General features: G+C 37.5%; 2 protein-coding genes and 1 pseudogene across 5 annotated transcripts; 2 read left to right on the plus strand and 1 right to left on the minus strand.

Moving 5' to 3' along the window:
* Positions 1–8384: 8384 nt before the first annotated feature.
* LOC125471840 (leucine--tRNA ligase-like) lies at positions 8385–11250 on the minus strand. Of its 3 annotated transcripts, XR_007253919.1 has the most exons (4): positions 10528–11250; positions 10055–10143; positions 9760–9924; positions 8385–8669 (listed from the first exon to the last, which is right to left on the minus strand). XR_007253919.1 is itself a non-coding variant. In XM_048572686.1 (3 exons), the coding sequence occupies exons 1-3, from the start codon at positions 10716–10718 to the stop codon at positions 9920–9922; spliced, it is 285 nt and encodes a 94-aa protein (XP_048428643.1). In that variant the 5' UTR covers positions 10719–11175; the 3' UTR covers positions 9701–9919. The 3 variants fall into 3 exon arrangements, 2 of the variants coding, with proteins under 2 accessions (XP_048428643.1, XP_048428638.1); XM_048572686.1 differs by lacking the exon at positions 8385–8669 and having other exon boundaries at positions 9701–9924; positions 10528–11175; XM_048572681.1 differs by lacking the exons at positions 8385–8669; positions 10055–10143 and having other exon boundaries at positions 9701–9924; positions 10528–11204.
* A 3319-nt stretch (positions 11251–14569) lies between these two features.
* LOC103938616 (serine/threonine-protein kinase STY13) lies at positions 14570–18667 on the plus strand. 2 transcript variants are annotated; one of them, XM_009348641.3, is made up of 7 exons: positions 14570–14805; positions 15283–15552; positions 15867–15999; positions 16115–16310; positions 17048–17172; positions 17811–17969; positions 18094–18667. In XM_009348641.3, the coding sequence occupies exons 2-7, from the start codon at positions 15335–15337 to the stop codon at positions 18379–18381; spliced, it is 1119 nt and encodes a 372-aa protein (XP_009346916.1). In that variant the 5' UTR covers positions 14570–14805; positions 15283–15334; the 3' UTR covers positions 18382–18667. The 2 variants fall into 2 exon arrangements, with proteins under 2 accessions (XP_009346916.1, XP_048431505.1); XM_048575548.1 differs by lacking the exon at positions 14570–14805 and having other exon boundaries at positions 15410–15552; positions 15896–15999.
* A 73-nt stretch (positions 18668–18740) lies between these two features.
* LOC103938618 lies at positions 18741–20558 on the plus strand (annotated as a pseudogene).
* Positions 20559–23705: the final 3147 nt, after the last annotated feature.

Raw genomic sequence — 23705 nt, forward strand, 5'->3', positions numbered from 1 at the left:
ATGTGCCATACTTTTTTGTTTCCATCCATTAACTTGGGTGCATGTTCTTGGTTTGTACCTACCCTCGAGGAGCCAAATTGCTAGCTTGTGGCTTATTTGTCACTTGAATTCCTTGACACACATAGAGCACATACAAACAGAATTTGCCTCTAACTACTCCTTTATGCTAGTTTTTTCTTATAAGTTATAATTGATGGGTCTATATCCTATCTGAATTGATTAGTTTGTGTATAGTATATCAGTTTTAAGTTTGTTTCTACCAAACTTGAATTGGGTTTAAAATTAGGGTTTTTAAATTTCATTTTAAATTTAAGTTGAAATTATTAGCATGTGTACAGTAAGTTAAATCTTTGTGTACGAAGCAAATTGATTTCCAATTTTGTAGATGTCACACCTCATTAGAGCCCAGAGGGCGATGACTTCTACACCTAGTCCAACGACTATACCTACTACTGCCGCCACTGCTCCGACAGAGATGGACCATAGGCCGGTCAATCTGGTTGACCCAGTTGGTCCTCCAATCCCACAGGCGCATGCATCGTCGACTTCTTCGATGGCGTTGCTTGTTAGCGCCTGACGTACTCACCGATACCCTCGCACTACGAACCAGATGTCGCCATCGGGATCCATAACCGATGCCTCGGGTACATGGCCAGGTATACAATCCTAATTCACTCCCTCATTCCCATGTTAACTGAATTTTGTTATTTTAGGTTCAATTTGTTATGTCATGTCATGTAAGGATTAAAAAGTTTTCATTGTTTTCTCTTTTTTTGTTCACAATTTCTTTGCTTTCAGAAATGGGTTTTTCATGAAATCGAAATTGTGTGTATTCCGTAATTCATTTCTATTAATTTTTATGTTTTTGCAATTTTTTTGTTAATATATGTGTCATTTCTTACTTACTGAAATGAGTTTCTCACATAATTGAAACGGTAGTGCTGTGGAAGAGATTTGATATTGAGGAAATGGCGAAAATGTTTAACTGGGAAATGAAAACCTTGGTAATTATCATGAAGTAAAGTATTTAGATTCGTAGAAGTTTTGGTTGTGACTGTCAGAGTCTTACAAATGTCAATGTGGGTGAGGTTATATGGAATTGTTTGCTACAGCAACTTAGAATTCTTTGCCAAGCCTGTTGCCAGCAATGTCGAGAGTCTGTGTATACAAGCTCAAAAATTGGCTGTCTTGGATGGTAGTTGTCGCCATTTTTAGAAGTTTGTTGTGGTATTTGAAAATGCTTGAATTGGAAATATGTTCTAATTAGAAGAAAGGAAATAGTGGCCTCAAACAAAGAAGTAGTTGTGATGCTCAATAAGTAACTTTCAAAAGAAATAGAGGAAGAAAATGTATGCGAATGTTAACTGATTAGTTTTGTTATTTGAGGTTCAATTTGTTAAGTTATGTCATCTAAGGATTAAAAAGTTGTCATCGTTCCGAACCTTTTATTAAATTATTGTGATCATTGTGTTGGATGCGTATATTGTTTATGTTATTTACAGGGTTTTGGGAAATGTTTTAATTATAGGGGAGGTTATGCTGAAATTTTAGTAGGATTTGTTATTAGTTTTGGGTTAATGATTTTTTTTCATCTCTTTGCAGCGACGAAAAACACCCGAGGACCTTGTCAACAACTGAAGACGGCGAAGGTCACCTGGGTGACCAACGGTCGTATCTGAATCAGATACAATGAGCGACATCGGGCAGCACCAATGACGGAGCAGAATAGTGCATTGGCCCACGGCATTGGGCATGTCGTGCAAACTTTTTGCCCTGTGTGATGGAAGTCTTGGAAGGCGATGCCAGAGGAGATGAAGAACACGGTGCGCAACCAAGTGTTCGTAAGTAGCGTTGTCTTTTTAATGTTTTTCATGTAAAATTTATATATTTATATTTATTACTATTTGTTATTACTAATACTTGCAAAATACTTGTTACATTGCAGACAAGCTACAATTTGGAGGACATGGACGAGAACATGTTCACGTACCTCAATCGGCTCTTCTCCAAACGCTACAAGCAGTGGAAGAGTGACCTGCACCAATGTTTCCAACGATTTGATGATCTGTAGGTCACTTTAGAGGAGGGTTGTCCGAAGGAGTTGGAGGACCGACAAGATAGTTGGGTTTGACTTTGCAGTCATTTTCAGAAGCGGGCTATGTGGTGCGTTTTTAATTACGACTTCTTTCATTTTACTTTTTTTTTTTAATTTTTACTAATGTTTATTATTATTTTTTTAGTTTTCTTTAAGTATCACAACTAATACGTTTATTTTTTTTATAACAGAAAAAGGTGAAGGCGAACAAGATCAATTGGGAGAAGAAGACTCTTCTCCACCATTCGGGTTCGAGGCCTTTCTCCTATAGGATGGAGGCGCGATGGAAGGTATTTATTACATCTTTCATTTCCAATTTTAAAATGTTGCTAATAATTTTTTTTTCTTACTAACATTTTCCTTAACTTTTTCGATTTCAGGAGGGTTCAAAATTTCCAGAGATCGACATCTTTGCTGACGTTTATGTTCAGCATGGGGATGAGTTGACCGAGTCCCTTCATGTAAGTAATTTCTCATGCATTCAACATTTATACTAATGATTTCAAATTGTTTTCTATTAATAATCCATGTTTTTTTTTCACAGGTGACTATGGTGGAGAAAAGTCAGTCTATGCTTCCAGAGTCCGCCTCCCAGCTTCCCTTGGACACGCCGATTGAGTCTGTGGATCCCCCTGAGGATGCAAGGTTTCACATCGTGACAGAGACGTTGGACTAGACTTTCGGTCAGAGGCTAGGGACTTATTGTCGGGGGATGAGAAATGCCAGGTGGCAGGAGAGTAGAGCCTTGTCATCCTTGCAGTCAAAGGGCCAGGTTACAACTTTGACGCAAGAAGTCGCTGGCCTAAGGAGTGAGCTGGCATTGTACAAGTCTCAGATCTCAATGCTTGTACAAGCCCTCAGTTCCTTCAGAATACATCTCCCTAGTTTTTCTGCACCATCGCCCTCACAACCCTTCCACACCAAGCAAGCACAACAATCAGGCCCGTTAACCTCCGACCCAGTCCCCAACCAGTAGCAAGATTCTTCGAATGACATTCCTATAGATTTTTCTGCTTTTTTTTTCTTCATAGTTTTGTTCCCGCTTTCTTTTAAAACTTTATATTTGTACGCACATTGTTATTTATATTATAAATAAATTATTTTTTTTATTCATTAATTTTTTTTTTTTTTTTTGGTCATTAGTATGAAATCTTTTTTTTTTTAATTTCCTTTTATTCTATTTTTTTTTTAATAAAAATTACACTTGTGCGACGCCGACCAGTCGTCATGCAAAATTAAGCACGTCTTATAACTTCGTCGCGCATTACCACGCGCCGCTAAAATTTTTCGTCGTGCAAACTTTTCAAGACGAACTAGTCACAAAGCGCATTTGTACCCTTTTGTATCGTATGACGAAAACCTTCATCCATATAACTTTAGCGCGACGAGTAGTAAAGATTCGTGCCATTTTTTTTTTTTGCACGACAAGTTTGAAATTGTTCATCGCGCAATGTCTTTTTTCATGACCTTTGCGAGACAAAATATGCGCAACAATTTTCTAGTCACCATAGTTTTTGTGCGGCCTAATAAGGATTTGCGCGACAAAATCTTCCTCACCTGCGCAAACTGTTTAATTTAGTAGTGACTATTTTTGGAGAAATTTTTTATTGTGACGGGAACATGGATGGTACATCACGTGTTTTTATGTAAGTGGTGAGAAATTTTATTCTTTAAGTTATTAACTTTTTAACACACATATCCCACTATTTATATAGAGACACGTGGTACACCATCCCGTGTGCTGGTGACACTGAAAAATTTCTCCTATTTTTGGCTCACTTTCGGTTCTCTTTTTCATGCGAACATTTGACTATTATTATTTCTCTAATAATAGAAACTAAGTTAGAAATATAAAATTAACATGAGTTTTATATAAACTCTGCCCAAAACGTTGTCGTTTTGGGTTTGGGCTTTTTTAATAAAATATTCAAACGCCCAAGTGGTGCCTTGACAATGCCTCAGTCGCTCCTCCCAAACGCCTAGGCTAGTCAACAGCCCACTCCTGTTGGGTAGAGGGGTTTTCTTGATAGCACCGCACAAAATACCGTCTAGGCTAGTTTTAATACTAGTTTTTTAAAACATTGGTTGAACTTTCAGTGTTTTGTGGAATAATATTCGCCTAATTTTTGGATAACTATTAGATGACTAAACAATTTCAAATTTAGTTAACTTTTGACAAAATTGATCTTTAAAGGACAACCTAAAAAATACACTTTTGATCATCGTATGCAAAATTGTAGTATTGCAAAGAGAGCCAAAAAGAGAGAAATTGAACGTTAAAATTCAAAGGGTGATAGCATTCCTCGTTCACAAAACTTTAATTGGATGTAGTATTAATCTTCATATCTATCTTTCCAATGTGTCTTAGGGGAAGCGCCTATGTTCTATCGGATTGGGAATACGAATTTTCACCGGAAGATATATAACTCTGTTTTACTCGTCATCATCATCACTGGATATTCAAGAAACGAAAGTCAATGGTTTGAGGGAAGACACTACATGCAAATTAGAAATTTAGAAGAGAAAAGAAGTCATCGTTCAATAATTTCTCCATAACCTAGCACTTCTACATGCCCCTATCTGGGGCAGGCAAGGAAATGAATATCAGCCAAACGATCTTGAAGAAAAGGTGTCGGGAGTTGGGAATTCCTCGTTGGCCCTATCGCAAGTTGGCCAGCCTTCAAGACCTAGTAAGAAACACTCATGCATGTCTCTAACTCCTCCCTATAAGTAATTCTTTAATACACGTACAACTTTGCTACCATTCATGCATTTGTTTTCACTTTTCACCATGCATGTGGATGTGGATCAATCTTTTTCGGCAAGGTTGTACGTTGAAATAATGAGATGTGTATGTGGATTATACCGGAGTCAGGAGATGATGAGCTGATGGAGAGGTGGAATTGTTGGAGAGGGAAAAGCAGCTGATGGAGAATTTCCCGATTGGCAACTCGAAGAGAACACAAAGAGGCTGAGAGGCGCTTGCTATAAAGCCAAGTACAAGAAAATGTCCATTTCCAGCTAAGTAGGTCTTATTCAGACACAAAAGTTCTCTCTCTAAACCCAACTTATAAATTTTTTACTTTGAAATCTCTATTATATCCCACACATTCAAAATGGATTTAGAAAGAAAACGAAAAAGAAACCCAGCCAAAGTCACCTCTGGCATTCACCCTTACCTCCAAACCCAAAGACACCAATGTTCTTCATACCCTCACCAACCACCTAGCCACGCCACTTGCACCTCTCCTACCACCCACAATCAAAAGACCCAAATTCCATCCCATCATAACATAGAAACAATACTTCAACACCATAATGATAAATCAATTCAGAGATATCATCTAATTAAGTCTTTTTTTTTTTTTTTAATCTCAGACCATTAAAAACTAATTCGATGAGTATGTGTGCAGAATCCTAGTACTTCATTCTTTATTTTCATAAAAATTCACCTATCTTGTGAGAAACCAATTTGAGGTTGAAACTCATAAAATCATTCTACGAAATGACAAGGGGTTTCGTCGGTCAAGGGTTTGAGAGAGGGGGTGTTTTCATGGAGGGGTGGGGATGGGGTAATCAGACGTATTTTCACTAATGGACAACTTTTGGCTTTTTCTTTCTAAACTCATTTAAAGGTCAATGTCGATGGCGCATTGATAGGATTTTTAATACCAGCCCAAAGGGTGTTAAAATCGCATAAAATACTTGCAAGAGTACAAGGTAATCGAAGTATAGTCGACTCTAGCAAGGTCGTTCTCGATAAGGATTGAATGAATAATTTATATAAAAACCAAATCTTTATTAATTATTTGAAAACAAAGTTTGGAAAATGTTGATTTTGTGACTTAAGATAATAAAAATGAATTTAACAAAAACAAGTTAAAAGATTCAACAAAAGGAAAATAATTAAAAGAAAACGGTTTTGAAAATCAATTTAAAAAGACACTAGAGTTCTGCCATCACCTTAACAATCTTACGTTGTTCTGCCAATTACTTATAAATTATATATGCATATTTTGAAGGTTAGGTTTTTCTAAAGTATGCTCTACTTAGGCTCCCAATCTAGCACGTATATTAAAGCAATCCATTTGTGAATTCAAGTCAATCTAAATATGCAAGACTCATTAAGCTTTATAAAAACTCTTTGAAAAATCATGCAACCCTTAAGACGTGATATTCATGCTAAATGAAATTACTATTATTAACCATAAGAAGTCTTTGTCAATATCAGGGACCGACTTTCAACCAAAATTATGCTATGTACTATGTTCCTTTTAAGTTTAATGAGATCTCCTATCGTTTCTGTAAAAAAATAAGTATTAGAAAAATTTCACTTCCAGCTAATTAGGTCTTATTGATAACTGAATTAATCAAAGATTAGGAATGGCATTCGGACCCAAACTTTCTCTTTCTATATCTAACCTGTAACTTTTTATTTTGAAATCTTTGTTTTATCCCAGATACATAATGGGTTTAGAAAGAAAAAGAAACAAAACGAAAAAGAAACCCCGCCAAGGTTACCTCCGACATCCACCCCTACCTCTCCAAACACAGACACCCAATGTTCTTCGCCCCTCCCCAGCCACCCAGCCACACCACTTGCATCTCTCTTACCACCCACAATCTAAGACCCAAATCTCATCCCACCGTAATATAGAGATATCATCTAATTAGATGATATAATCTAAGGCCCAATTAGGTCTTATTGCAATACTTCAACGCTATAATAATAAATCGATTAAGAGATATCATCTAATTAAGTCAATTTCTTTAATCTCAATCATTAAAATTAATTCAATGAGTATGTATGTAGGATCCTAGTTCTTCTTTCTTCATTTTCACAAAAAAAAATTGACTATTTTGTGATCAACCAATTTGAGGTTGAAACTCATAAATCATTCAATAGGAATGACAAGGGTTTCGTCGGTCAGGGGTTTGAGAGAGGGGGTGCTTTTGTGGAGGGGTGAGGATGAAGTAATCAGACGTACTTTCACTAATCGACAGTTTTTTGGCTTTTTCTTTTTAAACCTATTTAGTATATGGGGTATAATATAAATTTCAAAATAAAAAAAAAATTATAAGTTGAATTTATAAAGAGAAATGTTGGGTTCGAACAAAGTTTCACTGAGGGTATTAATCATATACAACTAAGGTGGACTAGCATTACCTATTGCATGAGGTTAACACCTTTAATTGAAACTAAAGTTCTAAAAGACGCTAGGCGTTAGTCAGACGACGAGCTGAGGCTAGCGCCTGGGCGCATAGGCGGACTAGGAAGATTTAACTAAATTCATTATATTTCATGTAAATAAGTGTATGTTTATACATAAAATATATATAATTTTATCATAAACTATAAAATAGAATGACACATATATTATGAAGTATTGGAACATAATGAAAACATGGGAAACAAGCATATAATGTGTGCTCATTTAAGTATTTAACAAGTCTCTTACAATTTATTAAAAGAAATAAAATGTAAAATGAAAGTTATATATTTTCTGCCTAAGTGAGTCGCAACCTAGGCAGGTCTAAACTGGCTAGGCGGTCTAGGCAGGCGCCTCAACAAGTATGTGTGCCCTTACCTTTCTTAATTTTTATACGTTTAGGTATTAATTGGGACGGTAACCAATCACCTAGCGCCGTTTTTAGAACAGTGATGAAAACACATCAAATTCAGATTGAAAATATATACCTGCCTTTCGGATTGGAAAGATGGACTGGCGTTGCTCGTGACCTTCAAATTTGTATTACTTTGACTCATGCACTGCCCATTTTATTGTCTTTTCAACTTTCGACTAATTTCCAAATTAAGAAAATCAAAGGTGTTTGAAAGACATTTTAACTCAAATATAAAGCACCAACATTATACTACTGGCACAAAACGCTACAGAAATAATATATTCATACCATAAAATTTGCTCCTCCTCAAACAGGTTTAAGCCCTTATAATTTCAATGGACTCCATATTCATCAATGTTTAGAAGCTAGTACGAGAGGATATATAATCTGCCACTAGACACACCACCTGTATAGTTGCATTGTAGATGACATGGCATATGTATCACACCGACGTGGGTCCAAAATATGACGGATTCATGCAACGTAAGATGGCTACCCATATGTCACATCCCGGCCCGGGGGGACCACTTCCCGGGCCCGCTCCACCACCGTAGCACGATATTGTCCGCTTTGGGTCCCGACCACGCCCTCAAGGTTTTGTTTCTGGGAACGAGAACTTCCAATGGGTCACCCATCCTAGTAGTGCTCTCGTGCGCTACTTGCTTAACTTCAGAGTTCCCATGGAACCTGAAGCCAGTGAGCTCCCAAAAAGCCTTGTGCTAGGTAGGGATGAGAATTTACATATAAGGATCACTCCCCTGCACGATGTGGGATGTCACACCATATGTGACGTGGAATAGGGTTTCAGTGGCCCAGCAATGTCGATATTTTATTTTGTCTAGTTGGCTAATAAACAACGATCACGTTTTTCTCACTCCAGATGATCACAGCAGAATTAGGTATCCACTGCATCAAAGATTGTTGTCGGTCTTTCGTCCACAAGGTGTACCTATACAGCTGAATTGGAACATTATTGGCCCAAAAAGTGGCATTTTTCCATTAACCACGTCGGATAATCCGTATGTTCATGCAAGATTAGTTAATCAGTATAAGAGCGGGAAAGAGGGCTGGGAATTAACTTGGGAATTGGGATGTAGGGATGAGGATGAATGGGAGAGAACGATGTGTTCATTCAAAAAGTGTGGGATATGTTTAGGTGATCAACTTTCACATTTTAGGTTGCTTCAGGCTGCGTGTTAGAAATGTCTCTGTGAGTCTTTCCGGTTCCCAAAATAGATGGATAACCATAGTTTGCTGTCAGTTGTTCTTATTTTTTTTAAATGAAAAAGAAAAGTGTTGTTCTTTTCTTATCAAACTATGATTTTTCAAGAATATGAAACTAAAAGCGAAATTTTAAGAGCTGAATATAGTAGTTTCACTTTTTGGTTGTTTATTTTTTTTTAAATTGAAAGTAGTTATCAAATGAGTTTTCAATTTTTAAATTTTTTTTTTTTAAATTAAGACAGTGTTATGAAAGACTGTTGATTTCTTTGTTGTTAAATATTTTCATTACAAGCTGAAAGTAGTTATTAAAAAATTACCAAACTAAAAGTAGTTACCAATACAATAAGAAAATCAACAATTTTTTATTTAAAAAAAAATAAAAGTAGTTGCCAAATTCGTCTTAATACAACAAGAAAAAATATATATTTTTAAATAGTTTTAACGTGTCTAAACCAATGACATGTTTTTCTCGACATTAAAAGAAAAAATTAAAATTAAAAAGTCAACAATATATAGCAGTCAATAAATAATACGGACACTTTGGTTTATCTAGCAGAGATGAGGTTTTGGATTTAACTAGTACTAGTTTTTCTGCACGCGCCTTGTACCTGAGAAAGGCATTTTCTACATAACAGCACAGAATACAAAGTTTTTTTTTACCCTTTTGCGTTTGTATTCTGCATGCATTAGTTTCATATGTCCATAATTTTCCTTATTTTGGTAGTAAAAATGAATTGTCATGAGATAGACAAACTGTTAAAGAAAAGATAACAAATATAAATATATTGCAGAAAAATTCCAAACAGTAATTGTACCTTTACATTATAGGAAACAACTCTTGAGTAACTGTGAAAACTGAAATGCATGAAATCTCATCAACCAAAACCAGGAGGCACATCACTACATCAGATGCTCGTTTGTGCTCCATTTCCGTAAGACATGCCAGGTGCCAGTCTGTTATCGTCGGGAGCCAGGCTATCCTGCAACCAAACAAAGAAGGCAAACAATGGATAAGGGGATGTAATTAAAAGTGGCTTCCAGACTACTGGATCAGTAACATTTGGAAAGATGTTAGGGTAGAGGAACTATAATGTTGGCATGAAATGAAACCTTTCTCATATGACCAACAAAGTACATTACACATATCATATGTGTAATTCTGCAGCAACTCTCTAAAGGCCCCATCATTGTTTGTAATTCTGGAAAGAAAGAAGAAAATAAGGATGGTGATTTAAGTACTCACCAATTCAAAAATGGACCTTCAGAAAATTTAGATGGTGATTGAATCCTTGAAGAGCTATATTCTTCTCTACCTACTCATGCACGGGAACATCCCTCCTGGAATTTCCAAAAGGCATCCTCAGGACCTCATCCACGGGAACAACACTTAGAACCCTGGCGCTGGAATTTCCCTAAGGCATATAAATTAATAAAGTTTAAGTTTTTCAGTTAAAACAATTGCTCAAACAATCACTTTTTAAAATTAAGTGTATCTTCATATTTTCTACATAAACAATCACTTGCACTTGCAATTTAAACTAAATAAACAACAAAGGGATAGAGTTCGTGAAAATTCGAGAGACCTAGGATAAGGGAACATATCAAAAAGATAGTATTTGGGCTTGGAGGTATCAATTTCATCGGGGGTTCGAAAAAGTCTGATATCCTCCCAATGACGCTGCCATTTGAGGTTGATTTCGTGGAAAGGATTGGGCCTCATCACCGGTTGCTGCTTCGGTTTTTGCTCCACCACTCCATTGGCTTTCTCGGCCATCGAGTTTACGATTACGGCGCTATTTCAAATTCGTACGGTAAAGCCGACAGAACAATGGAAAAATTGGATTAACACAATCAATAGTTCCTTGGAAGCTGAAATTAAAGCCCATGATGGGGATAAACATGAAATCTATAGGGATCTTCAATTTTTTTTTTTTTAAATGAGGATAGGTGTGGGGCTCATTCATGTTGGCCTTCAACGATCTAAATTGTTTATTTTTTAAATTGTATTTCATAAATCATTCTTGAAATATTAGTTAAATTAGGAAATGAATGTTTTAGGTAGCCAATTGAGTTAAAAATTTGATACGAACACTATGTTCTAAAAACATTGAATTTCATCATGAGAATCAAATGACTAAATGGTTTCGGACCGATTTGATTTTTTGTAAGGATAATCCATGAATGGAGATTTAAAAATAGACAACTTGGATTTGTTGGGGAGTAGGCCTCACAACTAGTCCCTATATTTGCAAAAATATAGAGACATGTATATGTCTATACTAGAGGCCCTTAAGTGAAGGGGTCTTTTTTTTTATTGAACATATGAATTAGTTGTAGGCTTCACACCACATCAAACTTAAACAATTTAAATTGTCTATTTTTCAAGTTGCATTTTTTAGATCATCTTTGCAAAATATTAGCCAAATAAAAAATATTTAGGATATTAATTCAAAGAAATTGACGAGCACCTTGTTCTATAAAAACAATAAACGATCCAGCTTTTTTTTTTTAGTACATCGATATTTTTACACTAAGGTGAGGAGGGGTTTAGTACAACTTAATTTGGTATCGAATTCGTCATCCACGATATTCAAACTTAAGATCTTTTACTTTCAAACAAAATAAAATATCATCAAATCATAATACTGAATGGTAATAATCCAGCTTTTTCGCTCCAAAGCTTTGGGCTCAAAGATTCACAATGAATTTCATTCCTGCACGGATAATCTGAGTGTAAGAATCTCCACACACTTGTTCCAATCAGATGGCGATGGGACCTGTGGGTACCCATATCCACTCATGTCACATACATGTCAAAACTTAAAAGAAGAAAAATCACGCCCAGTAGGCCCACCCTCTAAGGCCGACTCACTCAACTGGTCCCAACCAACCCCCCACCCCATACATCCCGGTCTTCCCAAGGGGCCCAAACTCTCTCCACACCCTCAAATCCTCCGGGTCAAGTCATGGCCCATGCGGCCATACCACAATCCTCACTCACGTGTCACGTGTCGCTCTCAAGTGTCATGAATTTATTGGAAGTGCATTACTCAATTTATTTATATTATTATTTCATGTTCATAATGTATTACAGGCCACTAGAATGTTTGCACGTGCAAATTTCAAAATTAAGATATTTCTCCCAGGCTCCAAAACCAACGCTCCAAGCCTTCTAGGCACAAAACATTGAAAAGTCCTCTTCGGGGACAAAGCTCCCACACCATCATGGACAGAAGACGATATTCTCTTGTCTTAATCTCTCTCTTCTTTTTATTCGATCTATTTGAAAGATTATAATTAAACTACATTAATATTTTGTATCGATTCTTTTATATAATAAAAAAAAAGATAAAAAAAAAATATAAAAGGAAAAGAGGGAAAAAGATGAGAATACGAAGAAGAGAATTTTACTCTTGTGATGATGGTAATACAAATTGGCACCAAATAATATGTCAAAATATTTACTTTTCTTTTTCTGACCCATGTTTATGGCATGGTTATTTTGAGAATTTTACTTGAAAACCAAACCCTTAGGCCTTAAGGATATACTAAGGTAGTTGACATTGATACGTTAAGAACTGAAATTCGAATTTGAGTGCAAGAAAATAATGCGCACTATCTTATCCTTATGAATTGGCCCAATTCATCTAAGGACATCACATCTCAATTTATATATGGACCTATTTGAACGATCATTAGTTTTGAGTTCAAAACTAGTTGTTTTACTACTTTAAGCTACACTGAGGGGAGAGGGAGCATTTGAACCCCGGGGGGGGGGGGGGGGGGCCGGGGGGGTGGGAATGACATAATGAGTTGAAAATGAAGAACTTATTCACCAAGACAATACAACTCCTGTTGTTTACGATTTTTTTTAATCATTAATTTTACTACCAAGGCCAACCTCAAATTCATATCACCAGCAATGACTGGTATCATTTTATCGACCAAATTTTTGTCTATTTGATTGTACCACGTTGATACAATCTTTGATGCAATACAATTGTTATATCTAAAATTTTGTGAATCGGTGACAAGTTTAGAATGCATAATAAATTTTGTAGAGTGCCAGTAACAACACAATCGCTACATATAACATTTTGTAAATCCATAAAAATCGAATAACATTTTCAAATATTCATGTAAGCGAATATATGAGAATTGGTTTTTCATTCCTTTTAACTTTGAATAAGTCTTAGTCCACCATATCATATTGTATTATATTCACTTGAATAGGTGAATTAGGTGAACCAAGTAATATCTAAACACAAATAAATTCCATCTAACAACTACAAAAACAAGACTTTGGAAACAAACTCAAGTGTCAAGAAATATCACAATCCCTAATATCCAATGGCCGCCCTCTCCTTATCAAGGTGTAAAGATTGACATTTAAAATCAAAATAGACACATTTTCTTTTTAGGTCAATAAAATAGACACATTTGAGTTCATACAAATTTAAAGAAATATCAACACCGACGTCCCATACAGAAAAATACTCCCACTTACTTCATAAGAAAATTCAAAGTTGTCTTTTTCATTCATTTATTAAATACTATGATAAATAGATTTGAAAAAAGCAATGGATAAAAAAGATGGAAGAGGATCCTCTTCGGATCCACTTTGTGGGAATTATAAGGATCCCTATATTTTAGTCGTTCATCGTATATCATACAGTTAATTTTTGTCATGTACTATTTGTGTTTAATTTTAAATAAAAAAAGTCAAATGATTTCTGATCACACGATGCAGAATGAATGACTAATATGTGAGAATCCCTAGGATCCCCATAATTTAGATCCGGATGGGATCCAAATCCAAAAAAAATTGTCCTAACTCCCAACTTATTTTCAAATTTTTATACAACTAATATCAAGGGAGCGGAGCCACTAGCAGTATATCTACTAATGTAATTAAGTCAGATTTACGTTGATAGTGTATTCGATATTAAACAATTATACGGATCTATTATGTGACTTTACACAACTCTTCACGCATAAGTATTTTTAATTATTTTTAGTTTTAATTGTAACGCCTTGTAGCTTTCATTGTAATTCTTTTTTAACAGAATGATATTTTAAATTATTCTACTTTACAAAAATGAGAATTTGAACACGAATAGTCTCAAATACTGTAAACCGACTGGCCTAACTCTCATGAATAGGACATATCAACTTCCCATCCAAGCGCAAGCCGAGCCGAGCCGAACAAGATGCCTTTGTCACAACATGACTTCTCCATCTAAGCAACCTCTCGACTAGGCTAGCAATTTCTTGGACGAACCATTAATCTGATAAGAAATAACACAAAAAGTAACATATTTCGAGTTAACTTGTTAAGGAGTCGGAATGTTATTAAATCACTCATTAAGAATCTGTTAATAAATTAGACCGTTGTTAGGTCACCAGTTAAAATAACGAGAATAACATAATCTATTATAATAACGAGTACAATACGAAAACGACATACACAGCACAAACACATCCGTTTGCCAGGGACCATGAACGTCCATATCGCAGATGCCACGCCCGCAACGAGCAAACCTTTCTTGTATGCTCTCCACGTGTCCCCTAGCCATTCGCCACATCACTTTCCTCTTTTTACTCTCACCTCTAAAGTTTTGAACTTTAAACCCTCGTCGGAACACTCTCGGACTTTTTATCTCTCGTCGGAGCTCTCCTCCTCAGTGGGTAGAGAGAGAAAACGCCACGATTTCTAGAGAGAGAAAGGAAAGCGAAGCTCAGAAAACAGAGATTAGACTATCTCTCTCGTGCTTTCTAGGTTAGGGTTTTTTTCCTTTTTCGTGTCGAAGTTCAAAGAGAAAAAGAAAAAGAAGCTCCGAGCTAAAAATTAGACGTTAAAGGTCGCGATTCTTTGCTTTATTACTGATATTTTAATTGGAATTATCTTTTTCTCGGATAAATTTTCTCGGGAAAATTTAGCGTCGACTGTAAGTTGCTTTTTGCCCGTTTATCTGGTTTTTCTATGCTGTAAAATTCCTTTTATAAACCGACGAGTCTTCCACCTCAAGCAAAGTTGTTCTTACATGTTTGAATTTTAGATATTTTTTTTTTTGGGAAATCAAAAAATTGACTGCTTTTTCTTTGTAGCAATTTCCCCTTGTTTTTTCTTTCCTTTTTGTGATATAAATTCGTGGAGTTCTGGTAGTAGTGGGAGTAGAATCTGCTCTGAATGTTTAGTTTGGATAAGAAAGTTTCAATCTTTGGAGAAATTGGGTTTTTTTGTGATGTTGGTTTTGTGGAAATTGGAGAAAATGTTGAGTTAAACTTGATGAAGGGTCGGAAAATTGATTTGGGATGATGTGGATTTTGTGATTAAGGTGGAAAAGATGGTTGGAATGGGGAATTCTGGAATTGTCTGAGGGTTGCAGCATGAGTTGCAGCGTGAGGAGCGGCGGAAGAGAAGGGAGGGAGCGCGAGCAAGCCGTTTTGAGGAAGTCCGTGGATGTCGAGACCAACTCGGGCTCGCAGAATGGTTTGATTGCTGCCCAGCAGCTGACAATTGACGAGAATTTGCTGGTGGACCCGAAATTGTTGTTTATCGGGGCGAAAATTGGTGAGGGAGCACATGGCAAGGTTTATGAAGGAAGGTCAGTCTCAATTCCTTTTCAGTCAACTCTTATGCTCTCAACTTAGTTGCTATTTACTTTGCTTGCTGTGTTTGGTAAAAAAATGTAATGTACTTCTTCGAGATTAATTTGCTCTTGATTAACGTTTTATTTGGATGAATGCAAGTCCTGGTTATCAGCTGAAAAGTTTTTTTTGTAGATTTGTGAGAGTTACTGATTTTGGTGTCATCAGATGAATTAGGTTGTACCATTGTGTTATTGCGAGGAATGTTTGTGAGTGGTCTGTGTGTTATCAAGTGTATTAGTTATGTACATGTAGTCTAACGATTTTTCAGATACGGTGATCGAATTGTTGCTGTCAAAGTCCTCCATCGTGGGAGCACTACTGAAGAAAGAGCTGCGCTTGAGAGTCGTTTTGCCCGTGAAGTTAATATGATGTCCCGAGTAAAACACGAAAATCTTGTTAAGGTAAGTGCCGTGATTAAACATGTCCTCTTTAGTTCATGCATGCTCAAACGGTTTGCAAACCGTTGGCTTTCATATTGTTTCACTGGAATTCTTAATTTAATTCTTCTTTCTACAGTTTATTGGAGCTTGTAAGGAGCCGCTTATGGTGATAGTTACTGAGCTATTACCTGGGATGTCACTTAGGAAGTACCTGATGAGTATTCGTCCAAATCCATTAGAACTCCACGTAGCCATTAAATTTTCTCTTGACATCGCTCACGCTATGGAATGTTTACATGCCAATGGGATCATACATAGAGATCTAAAGCCGGGTACCGTATTGCTAGTTTGAGCTGTACTTCACTTCTGTGGTTTTTTATTGCTGGATAATGTGTAGTGGAACAATTGGCTTGTTTATATTTTATCGGATAGTGCTATTCACACACCCTTGTTAATTTTTGTCCATTGATCTTCTTCAATTCATCCAATCCAATGGCCTGAATTTGAGAGGGGTGTGAGGGAGGTAAAAATGGTGCTGGGATAGCACTACCCTACTTTTTCAGTTGACAGACATTTTTTTAATAAATAAAATTAAGTAAATAATCCAATTCTTATAAAGGAAACATTGTGTCTCTTTCTTTTTATGGTTCTGTTAAATAAATTTGACGAAATTGCAGTGGTGCTTGATCTAGAAGTTTTCCCCCTTGCCGCAGATGTTGCTTACAGTTTTCTCCAAGTTGAATTATTCTTTTTGTTGGACTTCCATTTAGTTCGGAAAGTTGCTTTCATATGATCAGTTTATGCTATCCTAGGACCAACAGTTTTGAAATGATAAATGGTAAAAGAATGCAGCTTCACTTGGCAAGACTAGGCTGTACTTTAGTTCTAGATGCTTGCCCTTTTTATTTTCAGCTGGGTTATGTGATGCTGGTTTTTCAATTTAGTATCATTACTCTTGAAAATTAGTAAGTTTCGTTTTCGTGGATCACATTGAAGCATTTTTATGTGGCTCAATTAGTATTATTATTCTTATGGTTTTTAATGATACATATGAAATGTCATATTGCAGACAATTTGTTGCTTACGGCGAATCAGAAACATGTAAAGCTTGCAGATTTTGGTCTTGCAAGAGAAGAAACGGTTACAGAGATGATGACAGCAGAAACTGGGACTTACCGCTGGATGGCTCCTGAGGTTTGTCAACATGTTATCTTGCTCGTTTTATATTACTTTTAATCGCTGATACAAGAACTTTTATTTGGTTGAATAAACTGGACAGGTCTAGCCTTTTTGTTTTGGAAACGTTGCATGGTTGTTTGAGTAGAATGCAGAACAATAAGTTATTACTCTCGTTCTGCCTTCTGAACGTATTTATAGGTGCATTTCAATTGTGTATCTATGATAGATAGGTTTGAAAATGCTTCATTTGAAATACGAATATTGCCAGAATAATTTTAAACCTTGATTTGTCCATAACTACTCTGGTTGCTGGGGCTGATTTTGGGTTTGGAAGGACTTTCCTACACGCAGAAACATAGACATTGATAATGACTTGATGCAGATATTTAACTGTTACATATGGATTCTAATTTCGCTGTTCGTGGTTTCTATTTTAATTAGGGTTGGAGGGGGTGAGTTAGGGTTTGTATAATACGTTGAACTAGTTACCATGTATCCCAAGTATCATTTAACAAAATGTTAGAACACTATCAATCATGCAACGTTATGTGCTGATGAGTCAAGCTTTGTAGTTCCATTCAGGTCCTTTTGGTTGGTTTTTGTTTCTGAATCTGCTTAAAAGCTATATTGATCTGCTTTAATGTATCTTGCAGCTATATAGCACAGTAACTTTGCGACAGGGAGAGAAGAAGCATTACAATAACAAGGTCGATGTATATAGCTTTGGGATTGTCTTATGGGAATTATTGACTAACCGCATGCCCTTCGAAGGCATGTCCAATTTGCAGGCCGCTTATGCTGCTGCTTTCAAGGTATAACAACTCAATCTGTTATTTCTGTTAATGCATTCGGTCATTCTGTGCAGTCTGTCATTTCTGTTAAAACCAGTATTCTTTTTTATGTTGCTTACTCTTGCATTGTTGTCTGAGAATGCAGCAAGAGAGGCCTCTACTTCCGGAGGACATATCGCCCGATCTTGCATTTATCATTCAGTCCTGTTGGGTTGAGGACCCCAATCTAAGGCCTACGTTCAGCCAGATCATCCGCATGCTCAATTCGTTCCTCTTCAAACTCTCACCACCCTCACCGCCGATACCAGACACTGACATGAAAGAAGCAGCAGCAAGTAACGGTACCATGACTGAATTATCTGCCAGGACAAGAGGGAAGTTCGCCTTCCTCAGGCAACTGTTCAATGCCAAGAGGACCAAGAGCTCACAGTGAGCAGGCAACATATTTTTGGAAACCATCTTGTTCCAACTGAAAGGAACTAGGCAGACACACGATCGTAGATACAATTTTAGTGAATTCGTGATCAATCACTCGAAAAACGATGATATGATGTGCAAAAGACGAGAAAACACGAAATCAAATAGTGTTTGATGGGTGGAAAATTCATCAAGAAAATAAACAGAAAAAAATTGAGGTTGGTTGTTGTGTAGGAGGTGACCTTATTGTAAAGGAACAATTTTCTCTTCTCATCAAATGGAACCCCTTCTTTTATGCCAAATCATTCCGTGTATTTACATTTGTAGCCTTGTAGGTAAAGAAACTCCAGCCAAAATAGTTTGCTAATAGAGGGTTACCATGGTCATAACATCGGATACGAACGTCGTCGTTTCGGGACTCTTCAAATACATAATCAAATCCCAATCAGCTGTCGAGAAAGCTCAGAGCTTTCGGAATGGAAGATGCTGAGTGTGAACCTCGCCGTCTCCCACACACTCTCCAAGCTTCTGCAACTTCCACATTTCTCTTCCATGGCGCAAGTCGAATCGGCCCAAGCTTTCCTCACGAAGGCAGGTCTCTTCTTCTCTCACCAACCCATTGTCGGAAAGCTCGTTGCTTTCGCGTCGCTGTCGCCGCTGGGATGCCTGGCGCACGCCCATGCCCTGTTCGAAGAGACCGCCATGGACGACCCCTTCGTCTGCAACACCATGATCAGAGCTTACAGCAACAGCGTCTTCCCCGTCAGAGCAATACAAATTTACAACCGTATGCAGGAGATGGGTGTTGGGTCTGATCACTTCACCTTCAATTTCGCGCTCAAGGCTTGCGCCAGAGTGGTGAAGCAGATGAAAGATGGTTTGAAATCGCACGGATTTGGGCTGGATAGAAAGGGAGGGGAAATTCATTGCCGGGTTTTGAAGTTGGGGTTCGATCGTGATTTGTATGTGCGGAATTCGTTGCTTTTTGTGTACTGTCAGTGTGGGTTTGTGAGACTTGCGCGGTGCGTGTTCGACGAAATGACTGAGAGAAGTGTTGCTTCTTGGAATATTATGATATCGGCTTATGATCGGGTTAACGACTTCGAATCCTCTGATTCTTTGTTTCGATCGATGCCTGAGAAGAATGTGGTTTCCTGGAATACTTTGTTGGCAAGGCATGTTAGGTTGAGCAACATTGAGGCTGCGAAAATGGTGTTCAGAGAAATGACAGGGAAAGATTCAGTTTCTTGGAATTCTATGATTGCTGGGTATGTTCAGGTTAGAGATTACGATGGAGCATTGAAGCTCTTCAATGAAATGCAAGTTGCCGAGGTGGAAGCTACTGAAGTAACGCTCATATCAATCTTGGGTGCTTGTGCTGAAACCGGCGCGTTGGAGATTGGAAGGAAGATCCACGAGTCCCTGAAGCACCATAAGATTGGAGGGTATTTGGGGGTTGCCCTTGTAGATATGTATTCGAAATGCGGAAAATTGAATTCAGCCTGGGAAGTGTTCCATGAGCTGAAAATGAAACCCGTCGGCTGCTGGAACGCGATGATTGTGGGTCTGGCCGTACATGGTTACTGCAACGAGGCTCTGAAATTGTTCAAAACTATGGAAATGCAGCATGGCGAAGTCAGGCCTAATCGGATTACATTCATCGGCGTTCTCATTGCGTGCAGCCACAAAGGTTTGGTGGAAGAAGGACGCCGGTATTTCAATCACATGATTCAAGAATACAACATTATGCCGGACAATAAACATTACGGTTGCATGGTTGATCTTCTCAGCAGAACGGGATTGCTTGAAGACGCCTACGAGATGATCAAAACTGTGCCTAGCGGCGCAACCTCCTTGCTGTGGAGGACCTTGTTGGGTGCTTGTAGGGTGCATGGAAACGTAGAATTGGCGGAACAAAGCTTTCGGCAGCTTGCGAAATTGGAGCCTCCAAGGGATGCAGATTATGTTTTGTTGTCAAACATCTATGCAGAAGCAGAGAGATGGGACGACGTTGAGCGTTTGAGGAACGAGATGATTTGTAAGGGAGTCCCCAAAACGCTCGGCTTCAGCCATGTAGAGATGAAGTAATTGAAGACAAGTTATGATTTTATATGGATAATTGGATATAATTTGTCAGCAAAACAAAACCACTTTGTAACAGATTTTGTCAATTGAAATTCTAAAGTCTTACAAGTAGTTATGTTAGTCAATTTTCAGTCTATCGTGCAAATTTGGGTTGGAACTTAAGTATTGTTAAACAAGAACGTACAAGAAAAAGATGTGCGGAAATCACGTTATTTTTGTTATCAGCTTTGAAAATATTTGTGAATGGTGGTCCAAGGACCACCTGGTAATTTCTTTTGAAAAGTAGTGCTTGGCCTTCATGTGCCTTACCCTAGCAGGAGTGCAATGGTGCTGTGCCTGCACTCTCTCTGTGTTTGCATGTTGGCGTGTGGTATTGGGACTTTGAAGGACTGATGAAGGCAACAATGCATGACCATGTTCGACACTTTCCTCTGGTCTTAATGGTGTCATACACATGTCACTGTCTACTATTTTGGCGATAGACTAAGGTTCCCTCATTAAAAGCAAAGAAAATTACCTCCACCTGGAATATAGTGACCACACGGATGGTACAGCGACGATATGTTATCTTTTATTCTGGTTTGAAGGGTGTCATATAGACAAAGGTTCCTTTAGTGAAGGGAGAGAAAATTTACTTGTACCTTACAACTGAGATGTCATTGTGGTGTTGTAAGCTGACCATTTATTGTCATGTGTTTTAACCTTTTTATATAAAATTGTGGGCCTATCATGAGCATCTCAAGTGTAGGATGACTTCAATGACACAAGTACAACGTATTACGATGTCATGTACTAATGATGCAATGTCACGTGAAAATTGTTCCCAATAAGAGTGTGGGACTATCACGAGCAAGGTTTTAAAAGACGCTAGGCACTAGTCGGGCGACGAGCTGGGACCTAACGGCTAGGCGGAGTTTAGACGGGTGCCTAGGCAGATTTAAAGTAAATCTATTATATTTCGTGTAAATAAGTGTTTATTTATACTTAAAATATATATAATTTCAATATAAACTACAAAATAAAATTACATATATATTATGAAGTAATGGAACATAATGATAAAATGGGGAACAAGCATATAATGTGTGTTCATTTAAATATTGAACAAGTCTTTTACAATTTATTGAGAAAAATAAAATGCAAAATGAAAGTTATTTATATTCTGTCTAAGTGAGTCACAACCTAGATGGGTGCCTAGGTGGGTTTGGGCGAGCTAGGCGGGCTAAGTGGGTGCCTAGGCAGTCTAGGTGCCTTTTCTTAATTTTCAAACGCCTAGACTTTAATTGGGACGGTGGCCAACCGCCTAGCACCTAGCGGCACTAGGCGGGTTTTTTTAGAACAGTGATCATGAGTATCTCAAGTGTAGGATGACTTTAGAGGCACAAGTACAATGTCCTTGTGATGTTATTACTAATGATGCAATGTCATGTGTAAACTGCACCTAATAAAATGGTAATTTGAGGCTTTCTATATTTAGGGAAAAGTACATTTGTCTCTTTGGGTGCGTTTGTTGTACCGGACTATCTCGAACTAGATTAGCTTGAGGGACTAAGCTGGACTGATTTAGTGAAGCGTTTGGTGCAGTGTCGAACTAAGAAACAGAATAATTATAAATAATAAAAAAAAAGGAAAAAAACAACCGGTGATATATAAAAAAATATCCATGTTATTGTTATTTGCTTCAACTTCAATTTCAACCAACATCAAAATTTCAACCAAAATTTCCAGTTCCTAAATTCTACCAACGTCAATTTCAACTAAAATTTCCAATTCCCAAATTCTACCAAAATTTCAATCAATTTCAACTAACCTACAATCAAATTCTAAATTGCATATTACCCAGAGGAAGAATTGGCAAATTAACTCATAATCTACCCCAAAAATTCATGTTCTCTATTAAAAACCAAAGATTTACAACCTCAATTTCTCAAAGGCCACGCATTGGCAATATATTTCCCATGAACGGTAAGCAAATCAGGCCTCCATCTGCGTCATTAAGGCCTCTATCTACGAATCAAACCTCCAGCCACGAGCCTCCATTTTCAATTGCGGATCTCAGTCAACCAAATTCATCCATGTTCCTTCGACCCCACCATCGTCTCCTCCTCCGAACCTCTCTTCTCCGATGACCCACCCTCATCCCATCCTCCAATTGACGTGAATGGCCATGCTGCCAGCAGTGGAGAGCTCAGACTCATCCTTGCACCTATCGTCGTCGTTCTCATCTTTTATGTAGCTTAGATTAAACCCAAAGAAGCGCAAAGCTGAGATTTTGTACATCTCGTCGACGATCGTTGCTGTCGATGGTGTGGTCCGACAAGGTTGGTCGAGCAAACCAAAACAAAGACACGAGGAGGACGGTTGGACGAGGACACGAGGAGGAAAGGACGCGAACGGTCTTAGCAATCCCTTACTGATTGGGGGTCTCGCTAAGCCCTTCTAACGAAAGACTTAGTCGAAGTGTGTTTGGTCTAATCTCATTAAACCTAATCCTTGTGCAAACCAAACATGAGACTACACTAGCAATTAGTCTAGTCTAGTTCAGTCCCCCCCTAATTCGGTCAAACAAACACACCCTTTAAGTAAACTGCACTTGTACATTTGGCTCTTGAAGTTAATTGAAATTGTGGCCTATTTTGATGGAAAGACATTCCCTTAGTTTTGATGGAAAGACTTTTCCTTTTCCATATAAGCAAGTAATTAGTAGAGATTTTTCCAAAAGACTGTTAGTTTCCAGTCGTTTCCTTTTGTTTTTGGCCAAATTGCCAAAAGCACTTTTCAAAGAAAATTTATTATGGATTTCTATTTCCGTGAAATTCGGATAACTCAAAGATTCTAAATTTCAGATTCGTTGTCCAATTTTAGTTTGAATTTCAAAGTTTTTAATTACTATGCACCGAAGTATAGTTATGCCTTGGAGTTTTAAACGGTAAGGTGATTTGAATTCTTTGACCAAATAAAAATATGAACTATCACATTTTTTAGTCTTTTTGGAAATTTCTTGATGAGGACATTGGGATCAAAATAAATTAGTAAAATAAAACAAAATAAAAATAATAAAAATAGAAATAGACCAACAAGGCAACAACAACCGAGCTCCAATCCCGTACGTGTGACCTGACCCCAGTGTAAGACGGCAATTTTGTTGACCGGTCGGAAGCCGTCCGATCAAATCAGAAACGCACGTGGCGGAATCAAAAACAAACACTCGAAGTCAATGCCGTCTCCTCGTTGTAACTCGGAAGCTGGTAGAAA

The sequence above is a fragment of a genome, unplaced genomic scaffold, assembly GCF_019419815.1.
Source record: "Pyrus x bretschneideri cultivar Hongxiangsu unplaced genomic scaffold, Pyrus_bretschneideri_v1 Contig11, whole genome shotgun sequence".
Taxonomy (NCBI): Eukaryota; Viridiplantae; Streptophyta; class Magnoliopsida; order Rosales; family Rosaceae; genus Pyrus; species Pyrus x bretschneideri.

What these genes read in the sequence shown, in the direction of transcription:
- LOC103938616 (XM_009348641.3), top strand. Translation starts at nt 15,335, where the DNA reads ATGAGTTGCAGCGTGAGGAGCGGCGGAAGAGAAGGGAGGGAGCGCGAG. An exon ending in GGCAAGGTTTATGAAGGAAG is followed by an intron (nt 15,553 to 15,866) that starts GTCAGTCTCAAT and finishes ACGATTTTTCAG; the next exon opens with ATACGGTGATCGAATTGTTG. An exon ending in AACACGAAAATCTTGTTAAG is followed by an intron (nt 16,000 to 16,114) that starts GTAAGTGCCGTG and finishes TTCTTTCTACAG; the next exon opens with TTTATTGGAGCTTGTAAGGA.
- LOC125471840 (XM_048572681.1), bottom strand. Translation starts at nt 10,718, where the DNA reads ATGGCCGAGAAAGCCAATGGAGTGGTGGAGCAAAAACCGAAGCAGCAA. An exon ending in GATATGTTCCCTTATCCTAG is followed by an intron (nt 9,925 to 10,527) that starts GTCTCTCGAATT and finishes GTTTGGTTGCAG; the next exon opens with GATAGCCTGGCTCCCGACGA.